Below are 21,108 nucleotides of genomic sequence, written 5' to 3' on the forward strand. Positions count from 1 at the left end.
CTGAGTATCGGATTGAGTAAGGACATAAAAAATTTTCTATTTGAAGTAAACTGTTAGGCACGCTCTGTGATGGTTACTCTATCAATTTATCATCTCAACTGCAGGACTTGTTCCTAAAACACTTCTTTTGATAGATTTTCTTCATGATATTGCTGTGACACATAGAATATGGAGAGATGGTAGCCCTATTCTAAACCTGATGTCTAGGATAGGGCTAGATGTTTTATGGGAAAAACCGTAGTAGTGATTGAAAATAATTAAAATAAAATTCATGAATTGTAACATTAAAATTTTTACAGATTATTTATCAGAAGAGATTTTGTGTCAGTGATTTTGTATTGGTGTTTTCTTAAATTCATGTTTTGCATGTATTGTTTTGAGGTTTCAAAATATCACAGAATTGTCATGTTATCAATATATTTGTTTACTATAATTTCAGCCATGTACGTGTAGCGGCCGCTGAACAGTTCTATCTGATGGCCACTCGCTGTTGCGGAGGAACTCGACCAATGGTCTTCTTCATTACTCTACTCTTCTGTGAACTGAATGTATGTAGTGCTTTAATGTATACTGTGTTTTTAGTCCCTGCCAGTGAAACTCGAGAACACATCAACAGATTTTGATCAAACTTCATACAATGATAGTGTATGAGAGAATATAGCTTGGGATTGAATTTGGGGTCAAAAGGTCAACTACAAAGGTCACTGTTTTTTAAAAGAGAATGTTTCAAAAATTGTAGTTTCCGGAAGATAACTTGAGAACACATCAACAGAATTTGTTCAAACTTCATACATTGATAGCATAACTAAGCAATAATGACTTGCCATAGATAGAAAATCTAATTGACGGCAGGAGACGTGTGTTGCTTGCAACAAGCAATAATAACTTTGCTATAGATAAGAAAATCTAATTGATGGCAGGGGACGTGTGTTGCTTGCAACACTTACTGTAAGCTTGTTCAGATTGATATATTGGTTTTGTAAGATGATTCTCGATTTCTGGTTTAAGGAATTTTTAGGCAGTTGAAATGCATTGTATAAGGTTGTGTATATATATTATACAAGATAAATATTGTATTTGTATTATCTCTGACATTTGTTTTATTGTAGGAATCTGTGAAAGAAAATGCAAAGCAGGCCCATGAGTATTTCAGTCTACTTTGCAAGTACGTAACTATTATGATTTCATTTCTAATGTAAATTTTGATAATTTCATGTTTATTTTTCAATCAACATAGAAGTGAATTAAGCACATTATCTTTTAGTTATCTGTAAACTTTTCACATTTTGAAGTTAACTTCTTCTTGAGTTTCACAAGTACGATTTAGCTGAAAATTGCCTGAAACAATGCTTGATCCTGACTTTGTCCCGACCAAGTGTTAATATTTTTTTGGTCAATCCGGAATCCAAGATGGTCGTTAATAACTATGCTATTATAATGATGAACTTATTCCTTAACTTCACTCTATTTTACAGGTTGTTGAATTTTGCATGTGCCAGTGATGTGAGGCTGCCTAATGCTGAAAAATTATTAAGTAATGAAATTGACTGGTTAATAAAAACGAAGGTATGTGTATCTTATTTGTTTAATTAATCTCGCTTTACCTTCTATGTAATGAGAAAAAGTATTTTCTACATATAGATCTCTTCAGGTAGTAAAGTCTACCGGTTATGTCCCTCGTCTGGCTTCCTCATTACACAATACCATTAGCATTATCTGATAAAGTATACAAATTTTGGACTCTCTCAGGGCCTGACTGTTGAGATTGTCTCTTCTGAGTTATAGCTTATTCTGCATACCTCTGACTGTTGAGATTGACAGGCAGTAGAACTTTTCAAACAATGACTGATGTTTGCTTTACTTCTTAGATAAATGAGCTACAACTGATGTATTATTTGTACACTTTTGACAATTTGTCTCTGCTGAGTTATAGCTTCTCAGGGTACTGTTGAGATTGTTCTTTGAGTTATAGCTCTCTCAGGCCTGATGTTGATTGTCTCTTCTGATTTATGCTTCCTCTGTATACACTGTTGTCCAGACAAAGGCGGTTGTTTTAAACAATTGATGTTTATTTTTACACTTGATTGATACAATTTGATGTCTTATTTGTACACTTTTGTACAATTTGATGTATTATTTGTATGGTACAATTTAATTTATTATGTGTACACTGTTGTACAATTTGATGTAATATTTGTATAGAACAATTTGATGTAATATTTGTATAGAACAATTTTATGTAATATTTGTATGGAACAATTTGATGTGTTATTTGTATAGAACAATTTGATGTATTATTTGTACTGTTGTACAATTTGATGTATTATTTATCAGAATGATGTCGTAAACACGGGCGAGGTGGTGGTAGAGGAAGCCTTGTTAGGTGGACACCTGGGGATCACACGGGAACTTTTAGCATTCCAGTCATCAGAGAAGAAGTATAACATTGGCTCGGAGAAAGGAGGAGCTAATCTTATCAAGGTTTGTTAATACTGTCAGATAGCTCTCCGCTAGGAGAACGTTTTACCATGATCTGAAATAATACTGTCAGATAGCTCTCAGCTAGGAGAACGTTTTACCATGATCTGAAATAATACTGTCAGATAGCTCTCAGCTAGGAGAACGTTTTACCGCGATCTGAAATAATACTGTCAGATAGCTCTCAGCTAGGAGAACATTTTACCGCGATCTGAAATAATACTGTCAGATAGCTCTCAGCTAGAGAACATTTTACCACGATCTGAAATAATACTGTCAGATAGCTCTAAGCTAGAGAACATTTAACCACGATCTGAAATAATACTATCAGATATCTCTCAGATGGAAGAACTTCACAACGATCAACTGAGACTAGTAATGCAGAAGAAAAAAAAATTAATTTGGTTGAAATTAATTTTTCATTTAAAGATGACCAATTTTATGATGCATAGGAGACATATTTGTGTAAGATCTATTAAATAACAAAATTATGATGTTGCAATTAACCTGCTGATAATTTAAAGTGAAAATTTTTGTAAACTAAATGAGTGAACATATTTATGTGTATAGTCAAACCTGACCATTAAAGGCCTTTGGGCTTCATACATTTCTTAGAACTTATTACAAGTTTTGAATGTGCCTAAAAACAAGTAACTGGTAAAATGGGACACATTCATGTACCACATAATACAGATAACATTTCTGCGGGACTAGTATCTCCAGTGGTGATAACTCTTTGTAATCTTCCTGCTGAAATGATGTTAGCACAGGATATCATCTTTTGACGTCATTCCATCACCAATAGAAACATTAGTCCTACACAAATGTCATCATGTATCATGTGAAACATGTATTAGTCCTATTATTTTAAAGAAAATCTTTGCATCAGGATTATTAGAATATCCAATGTGTTTCTGTAAGTGGCATAATTGAAAATTTGGATATGAAATAATTGTAAAATATTTCACTATTTGTTTTACAGGAGATAGCAGAGGATTTCCTATTCCCAGCCTCTAAGATTGTGCTGCAGAGTAGGAAACTAAATGGGGAGTTTCCCTCGGACCAGGCTGTCCCAGTCTGTTCCATGTCTTCAACTGTGATAGCTGCGTTTGAACTTTTAGTGGCACTTTGTACAAATTGTCTCCCCAACCTCCGCTGTCTGGCTGGGATGTTAACGGAGATGTTTTACAATGGTAAATAAATTGTGGTCAGAAAATAATATCTAATTTACAGCTGTATTAAAATGTGATGTCAAATGTTTCTGTCGAGGCTACAGTAAAACACACTAACGAACGTGACAAATGCTTCGAGGCTATAGTAAAAACACTAACGAACATGTTACAACGAATTCCTAGTTATAACATAGTTCCATTCCCTTAACAGTTCCCATAAGATGTTTGCAATGTGTGTGTAAACGAATTATGCTGATAGCGAAGTGAATTTGTTGGTCCCTGGAGGTTCATTATAACGGTGTTTTACTGTATCTATGTGTGAAAATCAAAATTATTTGACTAACTTATGGTGACTATGGCCATCAACCTCTTGTTTCTAAGAATTTTTTTTTTCTTCAAATTTTCAGGTGAGCAGCCTCTGAGCGAATGGGAATACTTACCTCCTGTTGGTCCGAGGCCAATTAAAGGCTTTGTGGGGCTGAAGAATGCTGGTGCTACTTGTTATATGAACTCAGTGCTACAACAGGTGAGTGGGGAATTGTATCAGATTGGGGGGGGGGGGCTCAATATGTACCCACTGGCTTAAAAAAAAAATTTAAGTCAAAACAAAAATATTTGTTCTAGAAAATCATGCAGTTGGCATCTTTCCATAATATGTTCGTAATAACAATTGGGCAAATATGTGTCAAACATTCTATCACAAATCATCTACATCTTGGTTTTGGTCCAAGATCAGCCATTAGGAAATGGCTATTTAATGAAGATTTTCTTCCACCATGAAAATTCTGGCTATGTTTGTAATAAACATTTAGCTGTTAACAGGAATGTTTTGAAAGAAATGATCTTTGCTACATTTTAGCTGTTCTTCATTTAATAGAATAATTGTAAGAACCTAAAAAGAAGATTTTAGCAAATTGATTCTGGATTTATTTCATTCATAATTATGAATTAGATAATATCTAAATTTAATATAGCATTTTTGAACAAAAATGATGTTTCTTGCATACTATACATGTTGCATTTTGGAATAAATACGTCAGCAAGATGACCTACAGGCAACTGTCTTGTTTATGGTTAAAGTTTGTTACCACTATTTCTCAGAAAATGCTAAAGAGAAAAAGACAGCAAATAGGCAGCCATTCTGGGATCTCATGTTACAATGTTAACAGACCTGATCACGGTTTTATTTCAGCTGTTCATGATAGAACAGATAAGGACAGGGATCTTAGCAGTGGAGGGTGTAGCAGATGACATTGAGGAAGAGTATGTTGGTGATGAAAAGAGTGAAAGTGAGGTAAGATAATGTTATTATGTCTAATTTGATCTTTTTCTGTGTGTAATTGCTGGATGAAAGATATAAAAAATTAACTTTCTTAAAAATAGAAATTGTTCGAACATAACATTAATGTTAGGTGTGAAATAATTTATTAATAGATTATATTTAAAGCTGCTGATAGAATGAATTTGCTATAATTTCAGATAAATGTTGATATTAGCAATAAAGAAAACTTTTGATACAGAATGTATAACTCACCGTTGTTGACGTCTGTGTAATATTGATGTATCATCTTCTAATACTGTTTGTACCGGTATGGCTACTCGGATGGTTCCTATATTGTAGCATGATGGGCTGAATTTTAAAGGGTGTATTTTGCTGTAATTTTTGACAAATGTAGATATAGGTTATTTTGTTATTTTACACAGCTTTGTATAAATGAAGAAAAATCTTAGAATTGAATATATTTGCTGTAATTTTCGACAATACATATGGATGATGTTATTTTGTAAACAGTATTGATGACGAAAAAGCCTTAGTACTGAATATATTTTCTGTGATTTCAGACAAATGTTGATATGGGTGATGAGGAGAGAAAAGATGATGAGAAGTCTGTAAGTAACAAGGACGAGGCTCGTAAGGAATACCACCAGGGCGTACTCAGACAGATACAGCTCATCTTTGGTCACCTAGCAACCAGCAAGCTTCAGTATTATGTCCCAAGGGGCTTCTGGAAACATTTCAGGTAAAATTTTACGATAGAATTTGTTCTATACATGTTATCGATGAAATCACCAGTGGTTTAAATGATATTTGTCTTCTCCCACATGTATACATCAGGAATTTAGACATTTCTATGCTTGATTAAACCAATAATTATTTAGTTTATTGAGATTGTTTTTTCTCCACCTTAACGATAGTTGAGCAAGTTCCGCTTTTGCCAAAGTTAGTTTGGAGCCAGGTACACAACAGTCATTTCTAGTTTTGCTTGAAAATCTGTTTCATATTGAATCATTATTGGGAATTTGATATTTGAACAATATCAATCGTGATGTCTGTGTTTGTAAACTATAGAGTAGAATATCCCTATCCTTTATATCCACGTAGAAAGAGTAATTTTCTCTCCTATGTTGACATTTTATTGCAATTTTTCTACTATGATTTTCAGCCATTTTGAAATAAATTAGGGGAAAAAACCGTGATTGCAAGTCAATTCTCCATATTTGAAAATTGTGTGATATTTTCAATGCAAATCCTGCAGTTTGTATCTTTTAAAGTAAAACCAGCCTAGTTTCTGGGGAAAAAATTGTTACTATTGTACCGAGAAAATAGTAATTATGTTCATGCTGTGAGGTCACAAAGCTTTATTGCATAGGTAGCCAAGCAATACAGCCTCAGGCGACATGAGTGTATTGCTCGAGACCAGCCAGTATTACACCTGTAAGTATGAGAGAAAATGATAATCTGAATGATATAGGTTGATATGATATTTCTTTATCCTTTTAGGTTGTGGGGCGAGCCTGTGAATCTTCGAGAACAACACGATGCCTTAGAGTTTTTCAACAGTTTAGTTGACAGTTTGGACGAGTCTCTGAAGGCCCTGGGACAGACCACCATCCTCTCGAAAGTTATGGGGGGCTCGTTCGCCGACCAGAAAATTTGTAAAGATTGTCCTCATAGGTAGGAATCAGATTTGTCGGAAGTATACACTATCTAGATTTTAGTTCCAGCTGTATTAGAAATTTCAAAAGTATGTTTCATAAAGGAATTTTAGAAATTTTGTAAATTTTAGTTACCATATTTGACCAGATAAGCACCCATGGCGGTTAAAAAAAAATGAAAAATGAAGGGGAGCTTAATAGGACTAAATTTCAGAAAACTACTGCACAAGAGTAAGGTATTCATTAATTTACAAAAGAAATCAAGAAGAGAAATCTTCAATGTTTTCATAGTTTCAGTCTTTATTTAAGTCAATGTATATTATGTGAAATGGAGGCCTCAAAAAGTAAGAGGACCATTTACGGGGACAGTTGCTTATTGAGTCGAATTTAGTATAAAGTGAGAAAACCTAAATGTATCCTGCGAGAACTTAAATGTATCCTGAGAAAACCTAAATGTATCCTAAGAGAATCTAAATGTATCATGAGAGAACCTTAATGAATGTGTCCTTTTTGACTCCAGATACCAGAGGGAGGAGCCGTTCACCACATTAAATGTGGACATACGGAATCATCAAAATCTCCTTGAATCACTGGAACAGTACGTCAAGGGAGATTTACTAGAAGGGGCCAATGCATACAAATGTGAAAAATGTAATAAAAAGGTAACGTTTTCTCAGATATTTTGAAAGATAATGCATACAAACAAGAAATTTTACAACGCAAAAAATTCTGTGTTGTAACTAATGCCTATAAGGCATCGTGCATGTATGTCTGTGCCTTAGAATGATGTTCGCAGCTTAATTCATCAAACCTTATGGTTTTCATTGGATTACTGAGGAAAAAATAACACGTCAAGATCTCCCCAATAATTTTACATATTCTGTTAAGGATTTTGTTCCTTTACACGGTGTAATATTTTATCTTTTTGTTTGTGCAGGTTGATACTGTAAAAAGACTTGTGATAAAGAAACTGCCAAAAGTCCTAGCCATTCAGCTCAAGCGGTTTGACTATGACTGGGAAAGGTAAGACATTAAGAATGAAATAGTGATTTAAGATCAATTGAATGGAAATAATGGTGAAAAAATGTCAAGTCCTGGAGGGAAATTCATGAAAATTGGATGTCTGAAGCCATTTGTTAAGTATTTGCATACGATCAGCATCATCACCATTATTGTTATATACATTAATTATCAGATTTAACATCTGGATACAGTAAAACCTGCTTTAGCGACCACCTCTGTAGAAAGACCACCTGTTTAATAAGACCACATTGCAGTGTCCCAAATGACCAATTTCAACACAAATCAACCTGTTGATAGACTATTAGTGATCACCTGCCATTAAAGAGCCATTTTCCTGTGTCTCTGTACTGGTGGTCTTTATAGACAGGTTTGATTGTTACTGAGAATTTTTAGAAATGTTCTCAATGAAATATATATTTTTTGCAGGGAAAGTGCAATAAAGTTCAATGACTACTTTGAATTCCCACGGGAGATAGACATGGAGCCCTATACAGTACAGGGACTAGCAAAGATTGAAGGCAAGAATTGCATTAACTCATTCACCCCTAAAATTCCATAATGGACTGGTCTAGTCTTTGAATTAGAAGAGTCTAAATGTGTCTTCAGGGGAAATGAGTATTAAAACTCTGACAGTAATATCACAAGATTACTTTTATATGTCATATGATGGTTAAATGTTATTTCCAAGGTTAATCTATTTCTCACAATGCTTCTCAATGTTGTTATTTCATCTTTTTGTGGATGGACTGAAAAGATAACTTTCTTAACATCTTTATTAATATGATGATCTTAAAAAGGGTGAATGTGGGGTGTATATTCTGAGAAACTAATGCTCATATTATGACATTGATGATCACACATTTTATACATGTAGTTTCAAACAAAAAATATTTACTGAAACTTTTGAAATGCAATAAATATAAATGAATGAATAATATTTCTTCTGCAGGTGAAATAATAGACGACGACTTTGACACCAAGCCACAGAGCACAAAGTACAAATTATTTGGTGTTGTGGTTCACAGTGGCCAAGCTAGCGGTGGACACTACTATTCTTATATATTACACAGGTAAATATTTAGCGTCTTATAAAGATAAAAATGTATTTCACTCGCTGTAAAATATTAATTGTTATGACCCACTGATGTTTCAATTATGAAATTCAAAACATGAAGAAATACTGTAATTCACCAGTATTCCCCTTTTTTTAAGTTGTTTAAAACAAGGGTCAATTCTGGAAATAAGTCTCTCTTTAATTTCTAAATTCTGTTTGCTTGCGACTTCATATCAGTTGACACTTGTTTTCAATCTTAAGCATAAAAGCAAAACATTTACTTTAAGCTGGTATTAATTAATGGCTAAACTGCTGGCAATGTGTAGTTCCACTTTTTCATTGCCCTCTGGGATATAAAAAATCTGTGGCCTGCATTCAGTGATAAGACACCCAATATATTAATGATTTTTATTTCCAGAGGTGAAGATAACCAGGCAAAGTGGTATAAGTTTGATGACGGTGATGTGTCGGAATGTAAGATGGAGGATGACGAGGTATGTAAAGGAACTGATATACTGTCTGTAAAGCGCTTTAAGTGCTGGTTTAATATTTCGAAGTTTTCTATACGAGTCATAAATTTACTACTATCAGTGAAACCTGCCTTAGTGACCACCTCTGTATAAAGACCACCTGCATTATAATTTTTTCGTTTCCAAATGACTAATTTCAACACAATCTAACCTGTGATTAGGGACCACCTAGCTATAATGACCTGTTTTCTATTGTCCCTAGGCCAGTCTGTATGATCGGTTTGACTGTATATAAATTGTGTGAAATTTCATTGTGAGCTCAAAAATACTACAAGTTCTACAGCAAATCAGACGACATGTTTTGATGCTTACAGGAGATAAAGAACCAATGTTTTGGAGGGGAATACCTAGGAGAAGTGTTTGACCATATGTTGAAGAGGATGGCATACAGACGACAGAAACGATGGTGGAACGCCTACATACTGTTCTACGAACGTCAGGACGAAACAGAGGACGAGAAACACATCTATAAATCCCTACAGGACCTCACAATAGGTACTATCATATCTAGTCTAGGCAGAAGAAAGTTGGCCTCTGGGACAGAAGTTCTAGTTTTCCCACAATATCCTTAAATAACCTAATAATCACCCCATTCCCTATAAGTGCACCTACCCCTTATTGAGGCTTCAATTTCGCTAACTGCAGATTAAAAATATTAAAATATTTCTTTATTTGATTTCGCTTTGTAAACTGTTTCTATAGCTTTACTTTTTGCAATAATGTTAAGAAAGGTTCTATTAAGTATCCCTTTATTTTTTAAATGCTAAGTGTACTGGTTGCAACGAATATTAAAATAAAAAAGAAAATACTTTGAATAAACAGGATCTTCAGTTCCACAAGTTTGTGTAAGGTAGAACATTTATATCTTGTAGGTATTTCTTGTTTTATTTTATTTTACATATTGTCTTTCAGTGAACAAGCCATCCCAAGTGAAGATGCCATGTACGATAGAAAAGTGTGTGAGGAAACAGAACATAATGTTTATGCATGAGAAGAGTCAGTTTTGTCCCGAGTATTTTCAGTTTATGAAGAAGTTACTGACTTGTAATCCAATGTACCATGCAGCCGACAAAGTGGTAGGTTAATTATTCATTGTAAAGTGAGAATGTTGACTTATTGTAATATTGTGTACTATATAACAGGTTATATTCAGCACTTGCTTATTTGACATTAATTTTGTACCTCAATGTAGGATATAGAAGAGTTTTTTTGGCAAGCTAAATTATGGAAATATAGCAAAAACCAGACACTGACCAAAAAATGCTTGTTACTACAGTAATATCTTGACATTGAGTTACAAGAAACAATATTTTTTATGACAAAAGTGATAAAAAAACTTTAAAGATGCTCCACCGCTGACAAATGGTATTTTTTCACTATCAGTAACAGGAGCTTTTTTTGTTAATTAGCAAACATATATACGATTAAACCCCAATTATTGTTCAAATGATGAATATCATTTAAGCTCTGTCGGCGGTGGAGCATCTTTAAGTTTCTACAAATTTCAAATATTGCCATACAAAACCGTTTAGCAATACTCATACAAATATTATTTTATATTAACCAGTGATTAACTTATTCATCCCCTGAAAATTCACAATGAGCAGGCCCGTCATTTGAATTAGAAGAAATTAAATGTGACTTGAGGGGGTCCATGAGTTAATAACTCACATGAAGTAGAATCCTGTTTTCAATTAGAAACTGAAAATCACTTAACCAATGCTGTATATTCTCCTTCAGAACGCTGATGCTGAAAATGTGGCTATGATAAGTACAGAGTTGGCAGCCAAGTTCTTATTCCATGTGGGCTTTCATACCAAGAAGACATTGAGGTGAGTACCAGCTCTTATTGAAACAGGCCAAGACATTTGTGTCCCCCCTAATGTCTGGTTTGGTATGGTTTTATGAGTTTAACATCCTATTAACAGCCAGGGTAAAGATGTGCCAGACTAGGTTTGTTGGTGGAAGTCAGAGTACTTGGAGAAAAAACCACTAACCAGCAATCAGTACCTTGCAACTGCACAACATAAAATTCAAACTTGCAACCTAGAGGTGCAGGACTTGTGCAAGTTGTGGTAACATGTTGGGACATCTAAATTACTATGCTGTCTGTCATTTGCACTAAATAGTTATTAAATACTGTTCCAAATGTTTTTCTTCACTGAAAATGTATGGGTTATGAATGCATTTATTGAAGGCACTTTATTTAGTATAAAAAACTAGTCACTGTCACTCTTTATCTAACCTGACTGCATCAGAAAAGCATTTACATCTTGTAAAAACACTTGGCTGTTGGGTTCAGAATGCCATGTACCAAAAGTAGACAAATCTATAGCTGTCTTTTGACAAATTTTATAGAAATAAAAACATTACAAGATATCACTTCCATACCAGTGCCTTATGCATAATTCACCAACTTATACTTTCAGATTCAGTCTCCTTTCTTAGAAACACTCAGCTTATGCATGTAACTACCATATTCCAGATTTATGCTGATATATAGGTATATAATTACCGATCTACAAAAGTGAAAATTACAACTCATTTACTATTGTAGGGGTCCAGCTAATGAGTGGTACGAAGCATTAAGTTGTCACTTACGACCAAGTAAGAAAGTCCGTACCTGGTTTGCCCAGCATGTTCTGTTCGCTCATCCCAACAGATTTGCAGAATACCTGCTGGAATGTCCAACATCAGAAGTGAGTTTGATGTAGTTTGATTAGGACTGTAACTTTTTGAATAATTATTAACATTTATCAAATATGATGAACAAAAAAAAAACAGTTTTCAATAATAATAAGTCTCTTTCTCTGAAATCATCTTGTAAACTATCATTATTATCCAATCACATTTTTAGCTCACCTGGCCCGAAGGGCCGGTGAGCTTATGTCATGGCGCGGCATCCATCGTCCGTCGTCCGTCGTCCGTCGTCCGTCCGTCCGTCAACATTTCCTTTAAATCGCTACTAGTCATAGAGTTCTGCATGGATTGTAACCAAATTTGGCCACAAACATCCTTGGGGGAGGGGGAACAGAACTTGTATAAATTTTGGCTCTGACTCCCTGGGGGCAGGAAGGGCGGGGCCCAATAGGGGAAATAGAGGTAAATCCTTTAAATCAATACTAGTCATAGAGTTCTGAATTGAATGTAACCAAATTTGGCCACAAACATCCTTGGGGGAAGGGGAACAGAACTTGTATAAATTTTGGCTCTGGTCCTAGGGGGCAGGAGGGGCGGGGCACAATAGGGGAAATAGAGGTAAATCCTATAAATCGCTACTTGTCCTAGATTTCTGCATGGATTGTAATCAAATTTGGCCACAAACATCCTTGGGGGAGGGGAACAGAACTTGTTTAAATTTTGGCTCTGATCCCCCAGGGGCAGGGAGGGGCGGGGCCCAATAGGGGAAATAGAGGTAAATCCTATAAATCGCTACTTGTCCTAGAGTTCTGAATGGAATGTAACCAAATTTGGCCACAAACATCCTTGGGGGAAGGGGAACAGAACTTGTATAAATTTTGGCTCTGGTCCCACGGGGGGAGGAGGGGCGGGGCCCAATAGGGGAAATAGAGGTAAATCCTTTAAATCGCTACTAGTCATAGAGTTCTGAATGGAATGTAACCAAATTTGGCCACAAACATCCTTGGGGGAAGGGGAACAGAACTTGTGTATAAATTTTGGCTCTGGTCCCCCGGGGCTGGAGGGGAGGGGCCCAATAGGGGAAATAGAGGTAAATCCTGTAAATCGCTATTTGTCCTAGAGTTCTGCATGGAATGTAACCAAATTTGGCCAGTATCCTTGGGAGAATAAGAACTGAGTTTGTATAAATTTTGGCTCTGGTCCTAGGGGGCAGGAGGGGCGGGGCCCAATAGGGGAATTATAGGTAAATCCTATAAATAGCTACTTGTCCTAGAGTTCTGCATGGATTGTGACCAAATTTGGCCATAAACATCCTTGAGGGAAGGGGAACAGAACTTGTATAAATTTTGGCTCTGACCCCCTGGGGGCAGGAGGGGTGGGGGGCCCAATAGGGGATTTAGAGGTTAATATATTAAAATTCCTTCAGAAAAGAAACAATGAACCTGTATTCAGAACATTACTTGGCATTACAAACCAGGTGAGCGATACAGGCCCTCTGGGCCTCTTGTTACTAGATTTGAATAGTTTTCCATCGGTCGGTGGTTTGGCTACAAACAATAAATTTACATATTGAAATATGATTGGAAAGGGAACATGTCTTTTCATGCCCCAGAACAATGAAATGTGGATATCCCTTAACATGCTATCCTAATTTTATATGGAGGCAGAAGCTTAGCTCAATTTGCGCTCTTCAAAGAGAAGTCTTTTCAGAAGATCTTCCAACCTGTTGATGGAAGAGCTTCTAGAAGCAGAAGAGCTACAATCCAAGTATCTGGAAGTTATGTTCTAGAAGTAAAAGAGGCAAATCGAGTTAAGACTAGAGGCATTTAACATGTACATTTCTTGTTTCTTTAATGATAATTATATCATTTTTTATCCATTCTGTATTAATTGATACTAACTGAGGGTCGTTAATTAGTGACATCTTTCCTTCAGGTGAGGACCGCCTTCTGTAAAACAGTTGTGTGTCTGTCCCATTTTGCCCTCCGTGATGGACCCTGCCCTCCTCCTTTGGTACAAGGCTTATATGGTATGCTCTTTGTTCTAATGTTCTTCAGCTGATGTTAAAATTGATAAAAATGGTTCTGAATGACACAATTCCATTGCAAGGTTTGTCAACGTCTTTTGTTTGTTTTAAAGTAAAACCCTTGTGCCAAGGTTTTTAGAAGTAAAAAGTTAAGGTTAACAACTTTTTACCCTTTATTTATTCACCCCTGAAATTTCACATTGGACTGGTCTAGTCTTTGATTTAGAAGAGTCTAATTGTATTTTCAGGGGTGAATGAGTTAAATTAATGTACTACATAGCTAGACATCCAGCTAACTATAATAAAATTTAATTATTTACATTTCTATTTACAGCTGACTTTAAAATGATATTTACTTTATATTAGTAGATATTGAATTATTTACACCTCTGTTTACAGCTGGACACCCGGCTGACCCTAGTATGACCTTGACCTTAGTAGAGATTTAATTATTTACACCTATTTACAGCTGAACACCCGCCTGACCCTAGTATGACCTTGACCTTAGTAGAAATTTAATTATTTACACCTGTTTACAGCTGGACACCCGGCTGAACCTAGTATGACCTTGACCTTAGTAGAGATTTAATTATTTACACCTATTTACAGCTGAACACCCGCCTGACCCTAGTATGACCTTGACCTTAGTAGAAATTTAATTATTTACACCTGTTTACAGCTGGACACCCGGCTGACCCTAGTATGACCTTGACCTTAGTAGAAATTTAAATATTTACACCTGTTTACAGCTGGACACCCGGTTGAACCTAGTATGACCTTGACCTTAGTAGAAATTTAAATATTTACACCTGTTTACAGCTGGACACCCGGCTGAACCTAGTATGACCTTGACCTTAGTAGAAATTTAATTATTTACACCTGTTTACAGCTGGACACCCGGCTGAACCTAGTATGACCTTGACCTTAGTAGAAATTTAAATATTTACACCTGTTTACAGCTGGACACCCGGCTGAACCTAGTATGACCTTGACCTTAGTAGAAATTTAATTATTTACACCTGTTTACAGCTGGACACCCGGCTGAACCTAGTATGACCTTGACCTTAGTAGAAATTTAAATATTTACACCTGTTTACAGCTGGACACCCGGCTGACCCTAGTATGACCTTGACCTTAGTAGAAATTTAAATATTTACACCTGTTTACAGCTGGACACCCGGCTGAACCTAGTATGACCTTGACCTTAGTAGAGATTTAATTATTTACACCTATTTACAGCTGAACACCCGCCTGACCCTAGTATGACCTTGACCTTAGTAGAAATTTAAATATTTACACCTGTTTACAGCTTGACACCAGCCTGACCCTAGTATGACCTTGACCTTAGTAGAAATTTAATTATTTACACCTGTTTACAGCTGGACACCCGGCTGACCCTAGTATGACCTTGACCTTAGTAGAAATTTAAATATTTACACTTCTAATTACAGCTGGACACCCGGCTGACCCCAACGCGACCTTGAGTGACCACCTGTTACTGGCAGTGCTACACCTGCTTAAGAAGGAGGTGTCAGAACACGGCCGACACCTACAGCAATATTTCCATCTCTTCTTGATGTACGCCAACCTTGGACAAGAAGAGGTAAACAACACTATTTAGTTAATAAGGGCTGTTCCAGCAAAACATATATGGCACCCAGGGAAGGCACTTTCAAAAATAGTATGTGCCATGGTGGGTTCAAAATAAAATCCCTTCTGTGCCAGGGTGGCGTTTCAATAAAATTACTTCTGAGGATGGGTCTATCTGAAGCACTTTCTGAAATAAAATGCAAAATTTGTGTTTTATAATGCTGTCAGTCATCCTGACTACAAAAATAACTGTTGAAAAAAATGTTTATTTCTGACAATATTTAATGTGTTGTTCATCTTCAATAAAAAACAATTATTTTATTTTCTAAGTGTTTTGATATAATAATGACAAATTATTTATCTAAAACATATTGTATTCATTCAAACTTGACAATGATACAGAGAAACAATGGATTAGTTTTGGCAAAATAACAGATCTTTATTTAAAGTCACTGGTATTAAGTTGAGGAAAAAGTGACAGTTCACAAGCTGAATCGTGAATGTCCAGATGACTATTCTTGCAGTGCGTCTGAGAAATACTTTGGTATCTTTAGTAACTAGATTTTCCGCTGGTTCTACGAGGATTATACCTTATACAAATTTAGTAATAGATGCAGCACATCCAACAATTGCACCATATACAGTGCCATTTTGACTTCAGTGATGCTAAAAATCAAAGTATGTCAATCCAAAAAGGTGACGGAGCAAAATAAAAAATTAAATGGCTTCTATGTCATGGTCTTGTTAACAAAAAAATAGATATGTGGAGGGGTCAACAAAATTGAAAATCACTTCTATTGGTGGGTCTCCCAATTTCAAAGTGCCTTCCCCCCCTACCATATATGTTTTGCTGGAACAGCCCTAACATAGTTAAGTCAACAGCACAATTTAGTCAATGGGACTCATTCACGTACCACGTGATACCAAATATGGTTGTGCGGGACTACTGTTTCTATTGGTGATGTAAATACGTTATCGCGGGATTACATCATTTCAGCGGGAAGATTACAGAGAGTTACGTTCCATCATCACTGGTGATACTAGTCCCGCACAAGCGTTATCGGGTATCACGTGGTACATGAATTAGTCACATTTAGTCAACAAAACAATTTAGTCAATGTGGATAATATTTTGATTTTTATCTTAACATCAAACACAGTGTACCTGCAAAAAATCTGGACACTGATAGTCCGGAAAACACGCAATCTGGAAAGAATTATTAGGGAATGGATTTGGTTATTGACTAAGTAAATGGAATTCAACAGTCCGGATTATTCATAATCAGGACAATTTGGGCTGGGGACAAACATGTTCAGGTTATTGAGGGTCCACAGTATAAGGTTATCCAAAATCACTTGCATTTGTCTTAATTTTGTTGCAACATATTACTATAATACAAAACCCAATTATCAACTTGATGACAATTTTACCAGAGTTGCTGAAAGAAGCAAACCAAGTTTAAGTATTCTTAGTTTCTTAGTAAGTTTTCTTTTGTTTGACAGAAAATGCAGCTGTTGAAATTGAATGTGCCCTCCATGTTCATGCTGGTGGCATTAGACGAGGGGCCAGGCCCACCAATCAAGTACCAGTACGCAGAGTTGAGTCGTCTTTACTCTGTCGTATCCATTCTTATCCGCTGTTGTGATGTCTCCGCACGTTGTCTTTCATCCAGTGTAAGTGATAATAGTCTTCCAGTTAATTAGGTATTAAAATCAACAAAATATATTCTAGGGTATGAAAATGTTTGATGTAATTCCACCTCTAAAAGGAGGGAGGTAGGATCTTAGTATTTAGCTACAAATTAAAGTAACGTACGTATTAAGCGACATTAGTTGATTTATGTTATCATTCAACATACATTTAATTGGTAAAAAACTTCTACTGTTCACTGTAAAACACATTTTATATCACTGTAAACCAACTTTCATATTGAATATATTTGATACAAATAAATTATTTTTAAAGAAAATTTGTGATCTCCATTTCAAAACAAGTTTGCCAAGATTAATATTTGCAAAATTGAATGGAGATGTTAATTCACAGAGATAAACTTTTGTGACTTTAAATGCATCTGAAATTTCGCGAAAGTTAATCGCACGGGAAAGAAAATTGGTATACAGTAAATAATTTACTTATCAGAGGAATATCTATTCTAAGTAGATATTTCTTAAAATTGGATAAACAAAAATTGATGTATTTTTTGTTTCCTTTTTGCAGGGTGAGCCAGCGAAAGCCAATCCGCATGGCGATAGTTCTGTACAGAACTCTCTTATGCCGATACAGGCACAGGTTTCCGATATTCTATACGGTCGCACTAGCTACGTCAAAAAATTGATTGAAGACTGCAATAACACAGAGGATACTACCAAACTCCTGAGAGTAAGGAACACAGCCTCTTATATCATTGACAATCGTGGGATATATTTTTTTCTAGCATTTCTCACTGTGAATGAGACAGAAAAATCTTAATTAATGAAATTATAGGCTCCCATTTTTTGTCTGGGCTTATCAATAGACTACAAGTAATTTTTGGACATCTGATCCTTTACCATATGATAGTGCTTTGACCATCGCCGTCTGTCATGCATTAACTTGTCACATTTTGAATTTCTCGGGTTCCACCAGTTCAATTTATCTAAGACTTGTCTAAAATGATTCTGACATGGTACCGGTGTCCTTCCTTCGTCTGTCATCTGCCAACATTTCATTTTAATTTCAAGAAACATCTTTGAGGGTAGAGGAACAGATCTTGTATAAATCTTGGATCCTGGAAAACATATTTAATTAGCTTGTGCCCAGGTTGTCAGATGGATGTTAAGGCATCTCTTCTTAAATCCATTCAGATTTTTTCATGAACATGGTGTATGTGTACACTCATGCTGTAATTTTCTGTAATTTGTTTTGTAGTTCTGTTGTTGGGAAAATCCACACTTTTCATCAACAGTTCTCAGTGAGCTACTATGGCAGGTAAGTTCCTTTCCAATAATACTAGAATGATGTATACCTCAGGAAATGTCTTTGAGTGATGAATTATAGTTTATAATCTGTTTATCTAGTTATGCATTGACCTTTGTATGAAAACTCTTCGACTACCCTTTTGGAATTAATAAGATTTTTATATCATATGTAAACATCTTAGATTGTGAAAAAAGAACATTTGAAGCAACAATTTGTGGATTGATTGCGTATTGTATATATCACAGAATTATTTTTAATGTGTTTTATTATTCTCCAGGTTGCGTATTCCTACACCTATGAGCTGCGACCATACCTGGATCTCCTCCTGCAGATGTTACTGTTAGAGGATTCCTGGCAAAATCATCGTATACACAACGCCCTCAAAGGTATACCGGACGATCGGGACGGTCTTTTTGACACTATACAAAGATCAAAGAACCACTACCAGAAAAGAGCCTACCAGTGTATCAAGATGATGGTGTCCTTGTTCACACTGTAAGTTTTTACTTTGTCACCAGTATCTATAAGCTTTGTGGAGGTAGTTAAATAACCTGCTAGTTTTCTGACACAAAACAAATAGTGTGGAGTTTAGAATGGCTCAAGTAAGTGGAGCCTGCGGTGGCAAAGTGGTTAAGATGTCTCGACATATTACCACAAGCCCTCCACCTCTGGGTTGCATTTTCAAATCCTATGTGGGGCAGTTGCCAGGTTCTTACTGCTGGTCCGTCGTTTTTCTCCAGGTACTCTATTTTACTTCCATCAACAAACCTTGCACATCCTTAAATGACCATGGCTGTTAATAGGACGTAAAACTAAGCAAGCCAAAATGACATTGACAAATTTAATGAGCTGGAATAATCTATCAATGTTTTAATATGACTAGTATTTTAAAAGTATATTAGTCAATGCAACAAAGTTAAAATAAGCTTTATGCTTGATTTTATGATTTAATTGTGGACCACAGGGGCTGCATGACTTCATTATTTTTATAGAAATGTATTTCATGAGAAAATATAAATTTCATATCAAAATTATTGTTTGTGATCTTGACAGATGCCGTCCAGCTGCCGAGATGTTACAAACCAATGGAGACCTCAAACGCAAGTGGACCTGGGCAGTAGAATGGCTGAATGATGAACTAGAAAGGGTAGGATATATCTTCTTCTAAATGCCAAATAGAGAGAAGATGAAATGTTCTGTGATCAGATGAAGTTAATTAAGTATTAAACTGTCTTCCAATGGCATCTATGGTCTATATAAATGCCAGAGATTTGCAGACAATCTTCATAATCTTATATTTACATTATCAACTTATTAGGGTATCTGCATTAACATTGTTTAAGCTAGACCAGGAAAACCATTTATCAACAACAATTTCATCCACAAGATGGAACAGCCATTTCGATGGTGTCAGTTGACATTATCACGTCAAAATTAGTGACATCATAATGGTCATGTTTTGGGTGTCAGTTATACTGTCATAAACTTTACTTTGCCTTGGTTAGTTTATATAGTAGAAGTGACAAGTAAATGTAAATATTTCTCAATAGACTTCTTTAACTTAGCTCTCAAAAGCTTCCTTGACAAACTTCAGAATTAACAACCAATTTAATACTAAATGATTATATTAGGTTTAATTTCTAAAAGATGTATTTTTGCATTCTTAATTGCTATTGTTTAATTTGTGAACAGAGGCCCTATCCAGGGAATACGCAATACACCTATAACAACTGGTCACCGCCAGCTCAGTCTAATGAGACGTCCAATGGGTGAGGAGATAATTTTATAAATAAGAGGAAATGATAAATAATATCTTCCTGATTATTGTCTTAATTAGTAATAATCCGTATTTGCACATTACAGAGTTATCTGCCCTTGCAGGAATTGCTTGTGATGTCATGTGTTTCAGATAGTAACGTCATACTTTTCAGAGAAAGCAACATGAGATGCTCATGATGCACACAAAAATGACGAGACGTTACAATGGATACCTTCCCTAAAGGGTAGTAACTCTGTAATATGCAAAGACGGAATAATTAAAAGGAATTTGCATCAAACAATGGAAAAAAGTGTGTGAATTATTTTTTTCAAATCATTCAAAATGTCTTGGCAATAACTGAATGGATAAAACTGTATTTATTATACTTGTTTTGTTTCATTATAACTTCTCATTTGTTGATTTACTTATAACATGTTTCTGTTTGAAGATATTTCCTTGAAAGATCACACAGTGCAAGAGAAACATTATCAAAGGCTTTTGAGCTTTGTCCAGAAGAGGTGAGATTTTTCAAAAAAATAGTGACAAGTAGATGTAAATATTTCTCAATAGACTTCTTTAACTTAGCTCTCAAAAGCTTCCTTGACAAACTTCAGAATTAACAACCAATTTAATACTAAATGATTATATTAGGTTTAATTTCTAAAAGATGTATTTTTGCATTCTTAATTGCTATTGTTTAATTTGTGAACAGAGGCCCTATCCAGGGAATACGCAATACACCTATAACAACTGGTCACCGCCAGCTCAGTCTAATGAGACGTCCAATGGGTGAGGAGATAATTTTATAATTATGAGGAAATGATAAATAATATCTTCCTAATTATTGTCTTAATTAGTAGTATTCCGTATTTGCATATTACAGAGTTATCTGCCCTTGCAGGTATTGCTTGTGATGTCATGTGTTTCAGATAGTAACGTCA

General features: G+C 35.4%; 1 protein-coding gene across 1 annotated transcript in view; it reads left to right on the top strand.

The window, feature by feature from the left end:
- The window catches only part of LOC138307480 (ubiquitin carboxyl-terminal hydrolase 9X-like), a 49,746-nt gene that overhangs the window by 25,472 nt on the left and 3,166 nt on the right, over positions 1-21,108 (top strand). The window contains exons 29-55 of the mRNA XM_069248253.1: positions 440-548; positions 1,110-1,165; positions 1,476-1,566; positions 2,335-2,481; positions 3,461-3,671; positions 4,058-4,176; positions 4,843-4,944; positions 5,493-5,671; positions 6,433-6,606; positions 7,108-7,249; positions 7,525-7,610; positions 8,037-8,128; positions 8,560-8,680; positions 9,083-9,158; positions 9,509-9,689; positions 10,107-10,270; positions 10,935-11,026; positions 11,752-11,893; positions 13,770-13,863; positions 15,312-15,463; positions 16,953-17,123; positions 17,668-17,829; positions 18,358-18,417; positions 18,686-18,903; positions 19,462-19,555; positions 20,101-20,177; positions 20,616-20,685. Of these exons, the coding sequence (XP_069104354.1) occupies positions 440-548; positions 1,110-1,165; positions 1,476-1,566; positions 2,335-2,481; positions 3,461-3,671; positions 4,058-4,176; positions 4,843-4,944; positions 5,493-5,671; positions 6,433-6,606; positions 7,108-7,249; positions 7,525-7,610; positions 8,037-8,128; positions 8,560-8,680; positions 9,083-9,158; positions 9,509-9,689; positions 10,107-10,270; positions 10,935-11,026; positions 11,752-11,893; positions 13,770-13,863; positions 15,312-15,463; positions 16,953-17,123; positions 17,668-17,829; positions 18,358-18,417; positions 18,686-18,903; positions 19,462-19,555; positions 20,101-20,177; positions 20,616-20,685 (3,382 nt within the window). The remainder of the gene's footprint in view (positions 1-439; positions 549-1,109; positions 1,166-1,475; positions 1,567-2,334; positions 2,482-3,460; positions 3,672-4,057; positions 4,177-4,842; positions 4,945-5,492; positions 5,672-6,432; positions 6,607-7,107; positions 7,250-7,524; positions 7,611-8,036; positions 8,129-8,559; positions 8,681-9,082; positions 9,159-9,508; positions 9,690-10,106; positions 10,271-10,934; positions 11,027-11,751; positions 11,894-13,769; positions 13,864-15,311; positions 15,464-16,952; positions 17,124-17,667; positions 17,830-18,357; positions 18,418-18,685; positions 18,904-19,461; positions 19,556-20,100; positions 20,178-20,615; positions 20,686-21,108) is intronic.

Source organism: Argopecten irradians, chromosome 14, assembly GCF_041381155.1.
Source record: "Argopecten irradians isolate NY chromosome 14, Ai_NY, whole genome shotgun sequence".
In the NCBI taxonomy this organism is placed as follows: Eukaryota; Metazoa; Mollusca; class Bivalvia; order Pectinida; family Pectinidae; genus Argopecten; species Argopecten irradians.